The 16,032-nt window shown below is 36.0% G+C and overlaps 1 protein-coding gene across 23 annotated transcripts in view; it reads left to right on the top strand.

The window, feature by feature from the left end:
- anks1b (ankyrin repeat and sterile alpha motif domain containing 1B) overlaps positions 1–15,027 on the top strand; it is a 315,281-nt gene extending 300,254 nt beyond the window's left edge. For 14 of the 23 annotated variants that reach the window (XM_021475055.2, XM_017355052.3, XM_073946405.1 and 11 more), the window contains 2 exons: positions 12,453–12,544; positions 13,657–15,027. In XM_021475055.2, coding sequence (XP_021330730.1) covers positions 12,453–12,544; positions 13,657–13,705 — 141 coding nt within the window. In that variant the 3' untranslated portion in view covers positions 13,706–15,027. Of the gene's footprint in view, positions 1–12,452; positions 12,705–13,120 lie in introns of those variants that run through there. The other 9 variants (XM_073946404.1, XM_073946403.1, XM_073946411.1 and 6 more) reach the window with 3 other exon arrangements.
- Positions 15,028–16,032: the final 1,005 nt, after the last annotated feature.

Below are 16,032 nucleotides of genomic sequence, written 5' to 3'. Positions count from 1 at the left end.
CAAGCCTCTGGTTTGAACTGCTGTTTCAAAGCTGACATGATCTGCTGTGTGTTAAGAGGTGAATTGCATTTCATTCAACACTTTATTTATAGTGGCATCATTCCGATATGCTGATGTGTGGTGCTCAAGAAACTTGTGTGTGATGCCTAATAGTGGGATATTTTTTATTTATTAATTCACCTTTTTTTTAATGGAATAAAAAAGATAAAAACAATGCTTTTATTTTATTTATTAAATTTTTATTGCATAACCCTAACCCTTTAATCATAAAACATATTTTATAATGAGATATTTAATAAAATAGTCCGTTAATTCAGTGTATATTTGCTAAATAAAAATATGAATTTGTTCAAATAAAACTCAAAATGTAAACTATGCATACATTTTATTATATATTATTTCATAAAGTCATTAGTATTCTATCAATAAAATTCACATTTTAGTTCCGACATGACACAAATATGTTAGTTTGTAACTCAAATACTAAATTATTACTTTGCATTATCAAGTAAGTATCGGGCCAAAATATTAGGTAAACTTTTCATTTGCAGTTTAGTTATGTAGAGTAAATGTACACTCAATGTTGAGTGTTACATATTTTGTTAAACAATTCAAAAAAATAGGGTGCAGAAACAGTCAAATTAAACATTTTTAGAATATTTGTTTTTGTTTTTTAATCTGAAATGGCTATGTTTGTTAAATGTATGTCAAGTCGATCATTTAAAAATAGCTTGGATCTTATGAGTATAACATTATATTCTTTATTTCTGTTGCCATATGGTTTCAAGACATTATCAAACCTACTAAAACGACCCATGAGTGGTTTTGTCAATAATGTAATTTAAAAAGAATTCCTAATTAATTGCAAATGTTGTGACTATGATTCCTCAAAAGTCCTGGGTGTTCCTTGGGTCTGCTGAGAGCTTTAGGCACTTCCTTACAATTAGTACAAGGAACGACAAGTCTTATTTGTTGTTGTTTAATGTAGAGTTAATTTGAACACAAAACCGATATCAAATAAATTAATAAATCTTGGCCACCAAAAGGTTGGAGGGTAAGGTCTAAAGACCATGTGCTCCAAACAGCAGGCCCTTCTCCAGTTGGCCACACCCAGGCTTTTAAGCTTCCTCTGGCCTACAAGGGGTGCATATCTCAAAAATTAAAGACATCATCATTAACAACCTAAATAAAGTGACCAAATGGCTCCTACAGCAAATATAAAATTCATGTGCTGGCCAGAAACATGGGAACCAATATGGAGATCGATAGTTGCAGTGAGAATGATAGTTAAACATGGTGCAAAATAAAAATATGAACGTATACCTTGTTTACACTTAGTTTAAAGATTTCTTTTGTACACTTTCAACCATTTTTCAGATTGCGCAGAGTAGAGAGTCTACAAACCGGTGTATGCATTGGCCTTTTCTAATTTTTCCATGTAATATTGAGAAATAAGCTTAAGAGACAATTAAGAGAGGTTCAATTTAAACTTTTATTTATTCGCTAAGAGTGGCAAAACTTTGCTGAAGGGTGTGGTTTGTGTTCAAATCAGTGCTGGTCAGAGATTCAAACTTACAATGTCAAGCTACGAAGTTTAAATCCTGTCTGACATCTGCAATGGTTTAAAAAATTAGCTCTGTACTGTAGCTTCAGTGTAAAAAAAAACATAAGTTTATGTTACTTTACCTAAATTGTGTTATTTGAAAAGGTTTCAGCTGTATTTTACAGCGACTCGGAAGGGACGTGAGGGTGGGGGAAAAAATGGGTAGAAGGAAAAAAAATGGGTGATAGGAAGTTGTATATTTTGTTATCTCACAAATACAGTTGAAGTCAGAAATATTAGTCCCTCTTTAATTTTTTTTTTCTTTTATAAAAATTATCCAAATAATGTTTAACAAAGCAAGGAAATTTTCATAGTATGTCTAATAATGTTTTTTCTTTTGGAGAAAGTCTTAGTTTTAATTTGGCAAGAATAAAAGCAGTTTTTAATTTTTTGAAAACCATTTTAGGGTCAAAATTATAAGCCCCTTTAAGCGATTTCTTTTTTTCGGCTGTCTACAGAACAAACCATCATTATACAATAACTTGCCTAATTACCCTAACCTGCCTAACCTGATAAACCTAGCTAAGCCTTTAAATTTCACTTTAAATTGTCTTGAAAAATACCTAAAGTCAAATATTATTTACTGTGATCATGACAAAGATAAAATAAATCAGTTATTAGAAATGAGTTATTAAAACTATTATGTTTTATGTTTTTTTTTTTGTGTGTGTGTTGTGTTTGGAAAAAAATAAACAGGGGGGGCTAATAATTCTGACTTCAACTGTATGTTTTGCGAGGGAACACAAAGATGTTTTGCGTTCCCTCACAAAACTGTTGTTTGACAAACACTTCCTGTTTACTTCATACATGTCAACCCTCTGGTTTTTGCTGGGATTCTCACGTATTTTACCATTCTATCCTGCTATCATCCTATCATTAAGTATTTTGACATATTTTTCTCATATTTTACATCTTGAAAGCACATTGAAATGAATATAAAAATGTCTGCATTCACTTTCTTTCTATTAAAGCTGTATGTCGATCATCGCCCTTCATATGCAATATACATGCATTCACTAATTTAAAGGTTGCATATGAAGGGCGAAGATTGCCGCACAGCTTTAATAGAAAAAAAGGTGAATGCAGACATTTTTATATTCATTTCAAAGTGCTTTCAAGATGAAAAATATGTCAAAATACTTAATGATAGGATGATAGCGGGATAAAATGATAAAATACAGGAGAATCCCGGCAAAAACGGAAGGGTTGACATGTATGAAGTGAACATGAAGTGTTTATCAAACTAAAGTTTTTCAAGGGAACTCAAAACATTTTGCAAAAACTATTTTATTTCTTCCACCCATTTTTTTCCCCTCCTTCACATCCCTTCTGGGTCTCCATAGTATTTTATAAAGTTGTACACATTTATTGTTTCATTTGATGTTTTAAGTCATTTTAATTGAAGTAACTTAAATTACTTGTAGAGTTAATTTAGTTCAACTTAAATATTTAAATCAGCAACAATTGGAATACGTTTTTGAGAGTACAGTAGATGGTCATTTGTGGTTTACACTACGAAAGCATGAAATCTGTGTTCTGCAAGTGGCTGAAAATAGAGGAGCTCAAAACATCATCTACTTGTGATCAGATTAACCAAAAAGCATCTAAATGTCAAGTGTAAACTGAGCCTTGCGAGTAATTTATTGATTTTGGCATTTGCTTGATTTGTTTGTTACACTGTGCCAGACAGTATGTTACAGTCAATGCTAAAAAAGCACGCTTGTCTGTATTAAAATCAATGTAGTTCCTGTCAGCGCAAGTTTGTTTATGATCCCACCAGCGTGCGTGTCGCCTGCTGTCCTGCGGGACGGAGAGGTGAGTGTTTGATCTGTAAACGACTCACTCCATCTCCCGTCCCTTCAGTGCGTTTAAGGATGAAAGAGATTGATGAGGGCTGTTTGCTCGGAGCTCCTTCCTCCGGGGCAGCCTTCCTCTCCATCTGCCCTCGTCCCAGTGCCCCTCGAGCGGGCACACGGTGCATCCCTCTCCCCCGGCCACCAGCAGGGATATTAGCACTTTCTGGATGACACCCAAAAATAGGTGGGAGCCAGTCGTAAAAATAAAACACGGCCTGCTTGTTGGAGTTGGATTGCACACATTTGCAGTCTGGCCTCCTTTTATGAGAAGCTTCACTTCGCTTTCTGTTTTAAAGGCCAGATCAGTGTCCATATAAAATGTGCGTCTGTGTTTATCACAGTCTGCCTCTATACAATATACAACTGGGTCAGTATGCTATTTTAGATGTTTAATAGCTGCGGTGTAACAATATCACAGATGTTCTGAGAGATGCGGTGCTTGAATGAGTTTGTTTGAGTACATTTTCAGTCTAGGGTAAATTACTCAAAAAGTAATCCATTGCAAATGATGCTTTAAAATTGTAATTTGATTTCCTTACTAATTACTGCATGTAAAAAGTAATCAAATTACTAATTACTTTACTTTCAAGCCTAAAGAAATGCACTACAAAGTCAAAATTGTAGTTTTATCTGTAATTTAAAGGTTTGAAAACAGCAACATAACTTAATTTCTTATGAACCTGTTTCTGAATGAAGAATGTATATTTGAATGTGCCTGCTACAATGTTTTATACACAACATTGTTTGTAGGGTCTATGTTTATGCTGGCGTAACTGTATTTAACTAGGAAAGCATTATTGATCCTCACTCTGCCTATGGGAGAAATGACTAGGAGTAATAAAACGGCATAAAACGGTCAAACTACTTACTCTACAAACAAGTGTGTTCATGACAATACCGAAAACATAGAGTAACATCATAATCAAATATCAGTTTGCAACATCAAGCAGCATAACAAGCTGTTTGTAACATCTAGAAATCAATAGAAGTGAATGAGACCGGATGTCTCGAGCCAAAGAGATTGTGCTGTATGTGAAGAATAATGTCAATAGACATAAATCAAAAACATAAACAATTGAAATAAGACCGAAGTTTCGAGCCAAAAAGATTCAAATGGCTGCGCCTGCTCGTACATGAAGAGCAATGTCAATAGACATTGTATGTGTGACATAGTAATAATGTCAATAGACGTAGTAGAATAATGTCAATTAAAACATAATAAAATGAAATCAGTTCTGATAACATTTGTAAAACAGTGTTTCAGAGCATCAAAGCACATGCTTATTAACTCACGCTGCCACACATAACGTGATATTAAAAGCCATATGATTATTATTTATTTCTTAACACTTCATTTGTGACCTCAGCCATGTATTTAAATTGACTTTAGTAATAAGAAATTGCTGAAACTTCAAATTACACAAATCTAAAATGTAATTCTTTTCATTACCGCATTCCCAGAAAACACAATGCATAATATGTTACTGTATAATTAGTTTTCTTGTGCAAATGAGGGGTGTGTGCCATCGACAGAGAGCAAAATCTCTTATTTCAGTTGTATTGATTCATGATACTTTGTTTAGTGTTTTTTTTTGTTTTTTGTTGTTGTTGTGGTATCTTGGCTGTTTTAAGTCGGTTATGGTAAATATGTAAAATTGTAACACAGAAATATCCAGTTGCTGGTGGAAAGTCAGTGTTTTATTGATTGATTCATTGAGTAGTTCATTCAAATGATTCTTTTAAAACTGCTAATCATAAAAAAACGAAGCAGGTGACTGTCTTTACGATTTATTAAACCTTAAAAAAAACAAAAACAGTTCTGATTACATTTGAAGACATTCATATTATGTAACTCATCTAGTTTTAACTTGTAGTTTTGTAGTATAAATTCAATATCATATTTGTGACCACAGTCACATGATAATCTTTTGTAAAATCCCACTCCTGCTTGTGTGATTTTACTGTACTACCTGCTTATTTCATCTTGTAAACAAAATTAAAAAGTAACTCATACAAGAGAATTTTGGGCTTTCATAACTCGAGTTATTGTGCCATTATACTTGCATTCTAATAGACTTTAACACATATCCGTAAATGAATTTTCATTGTAAAGGTGCATTTTTGTAATTATTTTAAGGTAAGTGACTTACTCCATTATGGCTATATTGTCACACATAAAAAATAATAAATAATGCACACACCTAGTTCAAACTTGATTTGTAGCAAATTACCTACTGTGTTTTTTCTCCCATGCTTTGGTGATATTATGTAACTTATATAATTTATCCATAATTGCATGCACCCCATCCAGACAATACACACTTGAGCTTAGCAAAAAACTCCAAAGATCTCAATCCCATTTGATTCAGTACATGAACTCACATGCATCCTTGTGTAAATAATTGCAAATGGAAAGTCCTTTGCAAAACTAATCCTGTCTGAATAGTGCTTATGTGACAATTTACGTAAGAATGGATTTCCGAATGATTTACATTTGCTCTGCTTGTTTTTCATGAATAAGACCTATTGTTTTTATGTGTGTGTATGTGTGCACCATTACCCTGAGCACTAACAGTATCCTCAGTGGCAGTATGTATGTGTGTGTGTGTGTGTGTTATGTGCTGTACTCGGATATTGATTTTCCCTTGTGTAGGAGAAATTGTTCATTATGTTGCGGTTCCTCCTCTCCATATGGACACGATACGCTGTACTGCTCCATTAAAGCCTTCCTTCTCTCTTCTGTTCATCTCCTCATGACACTCCTGTAATCGACTGAATGTACAGCATATGGGTGATTCTTCAATTAAGCACATTTTTGACTACAAAACGACCCTCAGTTTCAACGTATTAGTTAATTGAACTAAATGCCTTTTTAAAAAGTTGCAATATAATAAGTTTTGTACACTATAAGATAATATAGCAAAAATGTCGCAAATCAACTTTATGTTGAGCTAGCAAAGCTGAAGCTGCATCGAATAATTGACTTTAATTCAAAAGTGAGTAAATCCATTGCTTTTAATTTGATTAGTTGACTTGACGCGAGTAAACCTGTTACCTTAAAATTAATAAGTAAATGAACTATGCACATATTTAGATAAATAGCAGTTAACATTTTTAAGTTACAGTACAACAGGTTTATTTTTGTAAGTAACTAATCACTTTTTACAGAAAAACTGTAAACAGTGTACATTGTCTGAAAAATGAAATGCCGCTTTCAAGAACTTTTCTTTTAACTGTTCCATGCTGGTGGACGGATCCTTCTTGTACAAGCTTATCTAAATGACTTCTGAAACTTTGTATTAGAAACTGTTATTGTGTTTATTTCGCGTTATTTCGTTTATTTCTTGTTTATTTATTTGATGAATAAGTGGTTGTATTCTTTATTTAATGTCGCTTTGTAAAAAAAGAAGGTTTTTTATATTTATATTTTATATTTTAACTTTTTTTGGCAATGAGACTTAGGCCGTACTCACACTAGGTACAGTTGCCTTGAACCGGGCCAAAGCACGCTTGTCCCCCCTTCCCGTCTCCCCCGACGGCCCGAACTCACACCACAATCGGGCTTCGGCATGCTTACGTCATCGCTGCTGCGCAGTTCAGTGAGAAGCGCTCTCTCACTCAGCAGCACAGTGGAGATTTCTCTAGTTATATCGTTTCAGTCGTTTGTTATGCAGTGACATGCAGTCAAATATTTCGCCAAACAGTCCTTAGGGATGTGGGGACACGCAGTCAGATATTTCGCTGAACAGATCCGCCACTTTTGGTGCTCATAAACAATCATAAAGCCCTCGTGCTGCAGGAATAAGGAGGTCTGCTGAAGGTGCAGCTGCCGTGCAGTGAGGGGTTTGCGTATTTAATAAACTACGGCAGTTTGCGTTCACTGAACAGTAAGAATGATTAATAAATCCATATCAAACAGTCCCTTAACAGTCACATCTCGCTTTCAGTTTCGGGCAAGCCCAAGTGAACCACGCTCAGGCCCACCTCTTTCAACACGGGCCAGGGCCAGCCAAATGAACCGTGCTTGAGCCCGATTCAGCGCACTCACACTTCTCAAACGATCCAGGAAACGGGCCTGGGCACGGTACGAATGGCATAGTGTGAGTAGGCTCTTAGAACGATTGAAAAAAATCTTAATTAGGTAGCATTGAGCTTCTAAATTTAGAGTTAAACATATTCAAAGTTAAACTGTAAAAAGTTCAAAATGTAGATGCTGATTATAATAAACAAAATTGTGTAGAAAATAGTATGGATGTTTTAAAAAATGCATGGTTTATTTAATAATTAAGTCAAGTGAAGTCAGAGTTGAGGACAGGTGTAAAATTGCAGAATTATAATAAATGTAAAATATTAGTAAAAGTAACACTTTAAAGTAAATAAATTCATGCTGTGATGATCTTTCATGTTTAAATGAAAACAATATTTAATTAAAGGATCACTCATACTGTGTACATTTGTGCTTGCGTGTGTTTGTGTGTGCTCAACTTCCCAAGCTTTGACCTCTGTGACCTCTTTGTTTTAGGTCACGTCCCCCTCTAGCCGCTGGTCCCTGGGGCATATTTTCACCCCGCACCGGCCTCCTCTCCATCCCTCTCCTCTTCCTCCTACCTCACGACTCTTCCTCCATCATCCACACAAAGTTCAATTGCAGGTCTTCTTTCATTTCCTTTCCTTGGTTTCTTTTCCCGCTTGTATTCTGTTTTATTTTTGGGGCTGTCAGTCATTTATTATGTCAGTGAATTAATTACATCTATTTGAATGTATTAATCACTCTTACACTACGAGGCTGTTGATCGCTTGATTCTGATTGGCTGATGAACATTCTAAGGAGTGCGGTTATTTTGAGATACACACAAAGATAGGCACATCTAGACCGTATTACAGTTCCGTATCACTACACTGAAAAGTTTCAGTTACTTGACAGACTAAACAGAACAAAAGACTTGGGATGAGAATAATAGGAAACACACCCCACGCACAGCAGTGGTTTGAGGACAACATCTAGACAATGTCATTACTGTAAGTGTGGTCACTGTAGTGTAAGTGGAATAATCGACTTCAATCGTCCGTTGAATTGTTCAAAAATAATGCACACCGCTTAATGTTGTGGTCGGATCACTATCACCCTATTTTCTAATAATGCAATGGTCTGGAGTCAATTATTCCTTACTATGTTAACGTCATGTTGACAGCCCTATTTATTTGTTTGTTTTGTTTTGTCATCTTTCTTTAACATTTTTATTTTTGCTCCATTTTTGACAGAAAAATGTCAGGTAAAACAAAAGGTTGCAGAATGTTTTTACGTCATCCCACATTATGTAAAAATACCATAAAAATGATAATTGAAAGACTTAAAGTTACCAAACAGTATATGAGTAGTGATCTTTTTCATGAGTGTGTTGGCACACTCTTTTTTAAGCAGCAACGGCTTAAAAGTATTTTTCCTTTCATTTTTTCCCATTGGGATTTTGGTAAGCCAACCATCCAACCAGGAGAATCACATGACAAATGTTGGTTTGAAGCAAAGAAATGTATGAAAATCAGAGCAGAAAAACAAAAAACAAAGAAAAAAACAGAAGATTGACTTAACAGAAAGAACTACAATCCCATGATGCATGATAATGAATTGACTTCAAGTTGATCATTTGGAAAAGTGGCAGAAGGTAGATTTTTCAGATGAATCCTCCGTTGACCTGCATCCCAATCATCACAAATACTGCAGAAGACCTATTAGAACCCGCATGAACCCAAGATTCTCACAGAAGTCAGTCAAGTTTGGTGAAGGAAAAATCATGGTTTGGGGTTACATTCAGTATAGGGGCGTGCAAGACATCTGCAGAGTGGATGGCAACATCAACAGCCTTAGGAGAGGGCAAACTCTTCAGCAGGATAGCCCTCCTCCGCATACTTGTCAATATTGCTAAAAGCATAGAAGGTCAAGGTGCTCCAGGATTGGCCAGCCCGGTCAGCAGAGATGAACATTATAGAGCATGTCTTTAAATAGTATACTTTACATTATTTCTGTTAATTGACAAGACTTTTGTCTAAGTAAAGTCAGATCTTGCTGTCCTAATGAAATAATTAAAAATCAAGACATGATCATATTTTACTATGGTAAAATAAGGGATTTGCCTTTCATATAAGCCCTTTCTGAAATGATCAACTAGAAGTCAAGTTATAATTTGTTGTTCCTAAAACTTGGATCGGTGACAAGACATTTGTCAGGTAGTGTATGTGTATAGCAGAAACAGTATATATTTAGAATGTATACACGAGCAGCGTTTACTTATTTTGAGAGTGTACTGCATGTAGTAGCTTCATGGGATTGGGTAGAGCTAATGATATTTTGTTGGTGTATTTCTGCAACACTCTGATTGGTGGACATTTCTGTACAGAATCATGGGTAATGTAGTTTTTTGTGCACAAATTGTGCTATCAGTAGAATATAAAATCTATTGGAAACCAGAACAGGTTTGTCTATAAAGAAATGATGGGTTATTGTTTATAATCTTTTTCCTAAAGGCAAAAATGAATGGAGATTTATTTTCAAAGCATGACCGCTGCGCTTTGTACAACACCACAGACCTTTACCCCAAAATATTCTGTGATTTAATTTGATAATTCAGCTGACTTTGTTAGTTTTGTTTGTTTGTTCAGTGTTTTGTTTGCTTGACTCATCTCTTCTTCATCTGAATCCTCCTTTCCTGTCATCCCACAATGATCTCTCCGTCTTTCAACATCAGCTGAGTAAACCCGGATAGAAGCACTCGAGCATTTCTCATCCAAGACACCAACTCACCGTTATCAAACCATTAAGCTCTCTTTCAGGTCGATGCCTCACATTAGAGGTTTATTGCGTAAGATTAGTGTCTTGTTTCCTCTTTTAAAGCGTTTGGATGTGGAGAAGAATGAAGTTGGTGTGGGTGTGTGCATGTGTGTGTGAGCAGTCAGAGGTGGCCAGGCGCAGCGAGGATTATGTTATTTAATATTCATGCCGCTGCATATGGAAAAGGCTGATAAAGAAGTGAAGAGAAGCCAGCAGCAGACGTACGTAAAAACACACGTTCACGTTTCTGCTCCATCTATAGCTCCGCTGTATGTGGAGCAGGGCTGAGCTGAGCTGCTGTGGCAACAAGGAGCAGCGTTTGGATTGGTGGATAAAGATGTACTAGTCGCAGGGTAGTTTTGACCACAGCAGATCTGCAGGATGGATATTACGGCAGCGATGCTTAATATAACAGATGAATGTGTTTGATGTTGCACGTTTATAAATAGGAATTATGCAATGTGGAGGTTACTTGACTGTTTTTGTGTTGGTGTGACTTTGATTGTCATGTGGTGAACCAATTGCTTCTCTCTCTCGCTCTCTCTTTCTTTCTCTTTTTCTCTTTCTCTGTCTCTCTCTCTTTTTCTCTCTTTCCCCCCCCCCCCCCCCTCTCTCTCTCTCTCTCTCTCTCTTTCTCTGTGTGACTGAAGAGGTGGTTACACTAGACTTAAGCCTGTTAATTACTTCAGATTTCATTTATGAGTAACAGAATATGATGTCATACACCAGGGCTTCTGTTTTACATAAACGAAATGTTTTCTGAAAAAAATATATTGTATAAATAAGTTGTAAAATAACACTAATATTAATAAAATAAGAACAATAATATCAATACAAATATTAAGATGAATAAAATGGATAATGATTTAATGATTTAAAAGATGAAGAAATATGAATATTTATTTGCTGTATTTAATTATAGATTTTAAATATGAAATGGTGCTGTTCTTACTATAACTCTTTAAAATAGTGGTATAATTATTCTTATTATAAAATGTTAATTTTTTGTATTATACTGTAGATAAAATATTATGATAATAAAACATTTTGTTATTATTTAATTTTGCTTTTGTTATTATTATTATTATTATTCAATTATTCATACATTTATTTTTTTCGGCTTAATCCCTTTATTAATCAGGGGCCGCCACAACTTATCCAGCACATGTTTTACGCAGTGCATGCCTTTCCAGATGCAACCCAGCACTGGGAAACACCCATGCACACTCATTTACACACATACACTATGAACAATTTAGCGTACCCAATTCACCTGTACCGCATGTCTTTGGACTGTGGGGGAAACCGGAGCACCCGGAGAAAACCCATGCCAACACAGGGAGAACATGCAAACTCCACACAGAAATGCTAACTGACCTAGCCGAGGCTCAAACCAGCGACCTTTTTGCTGTAAAGTGATTGTTCCGCTGTGAAGCCCGTTATTATAGTTGTTATTAATATTATTATTATTATTGTTGTTGATGTTATTTGTTACTTTAGCGCTGTTATTACTACAGTATAGAAAATGTTTATTTTATTTTTCATTAAAATAGAAAAAAATCTCTATAGCTTTATTACTATGATTATTAATAAATGTATAAATAAATATAAATAAATTTATAAATAAATGATAAATAAATTTATTTGAGAATAAATACATGTATTATTATTCAATGAAATGAAAATAAATAAAAAAAAATGTAACATTTAACATTTACAGCATTAAATTGTATGTGTGTGTGTGTGTTTTTGTGTGTGTTTGCGTGCGTGTGTAATTTGTTTATTTGTATATTTTTAAAATAAATTTCAAATGTAACGGTTAGTCTGGATAAAGTTTGGCACATTTATTCTGCTTTGGTCAAACGTCTTTTCGCTAAGAGGTCATTATAGGGTCTAGCCCAGGGGTGGCCAAACTCGGTTCCGGAGAGCCGGTGTCCTGCAAAGATTAATTCCAACCCAATCAGACACACCTGGGCTAGCTACTCAAGCTTTTACTAGGCTTTCTTGGAACACCCATGCAGGTATGTTGTGGCAAGTCGGAAGTAAATTTTGCAGGACACCGTCCTTCCAGGACAGAGTTTGGACACCTCTGGTGTAGCCTAACCGACCCTATCTGAAGTAATTTTCTAGCACATCCTGAGCAGTTGCCTTTTTGTCCTGTGTGCAGATGGAACAGCCCTCAATGGATCAAAAGGGCCACGCTAACGTCCCCTGGATAGTCGAGCCTGGACAGGAAGCCAAAAGAGGAGCCAACACCAAGTATGAGACCACTATTTTCTAATATACACCCAAAATACTGTCCACTCCTGTGTGTGTGCCTTACAGAGAGCCCTCTAGAGGCCCACGGAGCCACGGGCCCAGTGACCTGTGCCAAGCCCGCGTCTCTCCGCCCGGCCAAGCCGCCCGTTTACCGTGGCTTCTGCATGATGACGCTGCCGCTGTCTTTTCTCTCCTTCAAACGTTTGCCCCCCTCTCTCTCTCTTTCTTTTCTCTCTCTCTATCTCTCTCTCTCGCCCTCCTCACCCTGGCCGCAGCTCGATACGGGACTGTCCCGCTGAGCCCTCAGGGCCGCCACGCTGCCGATCCTCCTTCAAAACACAAACACACAGTCAAAAAGCGCTTGTTTTTCATTCAGTTTTCCCTCCCCTCAGTCCTCTTTTGATTTCTCCTTCCCTCCGTTCCTCGCTATTCTTTCCTCGGCTTTTCCGGAAAGCACCTCTCCAGCCTCCCCCCCCCTCGACTGCTTGAATGACCACTTAAACCGTAATGCTGCTACAAGCCTTATAAACACACATTGTTTTTTTAGTCTTTCTATCTTTCTTTCTTTCTGACTAGACAGCGTAGGGTTATAGAGAGGCGATCGCTCACCCAGAGATTTTTGTGAGGGTTGTGGGGCATCTGAAACGGCTGGCATAGAAGCGGAGATTGGACTTCATCCGAAGGACATTTTGCTTGTTTTATAGTTCATTTTTAGTATCAGCTAAAAAAAAAATTGAAACCTTCTCTCATTTAGGGAAGATTTTTGTTGTTGTATTTTCTTTTTTTTTTAAACAGAACACAAGTTATGAGCTTGTTTTAGTCGGAACTTAAAAGTATTTGTGGACGCAGACGTTTAGCTTTTAACGAAGGCTTACTTTACGACGAGACATTCGCAAAACGATGGTCTCTCGAATCGCGCGTTTTTCTTCTTTTCCGTTGTATTTTCTTTCCTTCTCTCCCTTTTTTGATTTTGCCAGTGAATGAAAACCGAGCCTGTCCTGAGACATGCAGTGTAGTTGATGGAAAGCATGCAGTCCATGTGACCTGGAGAAGGGGGGGCTTTTTTTTTTTTTGATGGACACTCTGGATAAGTGATGTGATTTCATTCACAGGGCAATGGCGGACGCCCATGTCTATTACAGTGGAATTCAGAGAATGTAGCCTGCCCCTAACATGGACCCTCACTCTCACATGCATTGCAAAAAAGGACCGCAAAATACGGAAGCTAAAAGCGTCACCGGAGCGCATGTGTAAGGATTCGCACGAGGACTTTTTGGACTGGGACTTGGCGTACGCGTACAAGGACTGCCGATATATGGACCCGTGGCCTTTTAACGAAACACTCGCATGCGCGCACACACACACACACACACACACACACACACACACACACACACACACACACACACACACAAACACACACATACATACACTTCATATTAAAGAAAACAAAAAATCAATAGGAGGAGCCTGTGGATTTGAATGTACACGCAGGGCAGCGAGTTGACTTTTGTTTCCGAAGGACGGCGGAAGATATTGGACTTTGTCGCACGAAAGGCGAATTCCTCTGCGACAAGGACACACTACACAGACTTTTCACTAAATATCTAGTCCAAATTACCATGGCATGTCTGGACTGGGTTTAAAATGGACATTTACATCAATTTCTGTATTTTTTTTTTTGTTTTGTTTTCCGTTTACTTTCTTCTTTCTTTCTTTCTTTCTTTCCTTCTTTCTTTATTTTCTTGGTTTGTTTGTGGTTAAAGATCTAAAAAAATATATGAATATGCACAAATGTGAATGGACTCATTGCACTGGACAACCATGAAATGGACGCGTCTCGTGCCAAAATCACTACGTTTGTTGACGCCATGCAGATTAATATTCATATTGGCAAGAAATTTTAATGTTTAATAGAAAAATATATTACCTTTACTGTAATATTTACAATTATTATAATTAATTATTCTTATTGTGCAATTCTCGTCTGATGTTGTCTTAATGTTACATTATTTTTATATGATGCGTCGAGCTTGAATGCGCAGCCATCCGATAAAACAAACAAAGAAAAAAGATTATTCTAGTACTACGGAGGAACTGAATGTGCGGATGGCTCCAATGAAATATGAAAACAGATGTCTTATTTTCACTCATTGTCACTGTAGAGTTTTGCCACAGTTCTGTAAATAAATATTTTGTTGACTCATTGTTCATATATGTAATTAAAAAAACAACAACAACAACAACGTGTCTAAAGAATAACAAAAAAAAAGAAAATCCAAGAAATGAAATTGGTAAACAAGGTACCAAATTTGGCAGATCAAAGAAAACATTGGTATGAGCAACGGGTGGATTTGTGACATCATTGCGGACTAACATATGTGTAGATAGGCTTGGGCTTCCAGCACACAGATTTTGTAAGTTTGGTCTTTTATTTATATTCTTGCAAAGCACACGGAATAAATCCAGATTGTAGAACCATTGTCCTTTCTGTGACCGCTCTTTCTTTCTTTCTTCCTTCCCTTCTTATTATTCAGCTGCAGTATTAGCGGTGTGGTTATATATATTAGTTAAACCCTCTGGATTTTGGTATGCGTGTTTTTCAACAAGAAGACTTACAGTTCTGTCTATTTATCTATCTACTGTATCTGTCTATTTATCTATGTACTGTATCTGTCTTTATGTCTTGTTTGTTGTTTTGTTACTTTTTTTATTCACAGTGGGGGTGGAAATTAGAGAAGAGATTATGAACACTTGCTTTTTAAGACAAAATGTAATTTTTAACAAAAGCATTAGTTTGTTGAAAACACAAAAAGAAAGAAATGCAGGCCCAGCACATCATTGGTCTGTCTCACTGCTCTGCTGTGCTTTCGATATGCTTTTCTCAGATTAGTTCTAGTGAGTTTTTAACTGTGTGTTCACACTGAAGGTAGCGAGAGCGTCAAAGTTGGCTCAGGCCATTGCCTACCCTGGCGACCACGCTGTCTGTGTTCACAGCTCAACCGGTGAGATATATATATGCACATATACATACATACATACATACATATATATATATATATATATATATATATATATATATATATATATATATATATATATATATATATATATATATATATATATATATAAATATACACACTCACACATACATACATACATACATACATACATACATACAGTCAGAATTATACAAAAAAACTTTTAAATATTTGTGCAAATTATGGTTAACTGAGCAAGGATATTTTTACAGTATGTCTGATAATATTTTTTCTTCTGAAGAAAGTCTTATTTGTTTTATTTCGGCTAGAATAAAAGCCGAAGAAGCGTTTTTTAATTTTTTTAAAAATATAAAAAAGAAATTTTAGAAAAAATGTAGTAAAATATTATTTAATGTCATCATGACAAAGATAAAATAAATCAGTTATTAGAGATGAGTTATTAAAAGTATTATGTTTAGAAATGTGTTGAATAAATCTTCTGTCCGT

The sequence above is a fragment of the Danio rerio genome, chromosome 4 (genome assembly GCF_049306965.1).
Source record: "Danio rerio strain Tuebingen ecotype United States chromosome 4, GRCz12tu, whole genome shotgun sequence".
In the NCBI taxonomy this organism is placed as follows: Eukaryota; Metazoa; Chordata; class Actinopteri; order Cypriniformes; family Danionidae; genus Danio; species Danio rerio.
The sequence above is the reverse complement of the archived record's forward strand: the minus strand, read 5'-3'. Positions and strand labels throughout refer to the sequence as shown.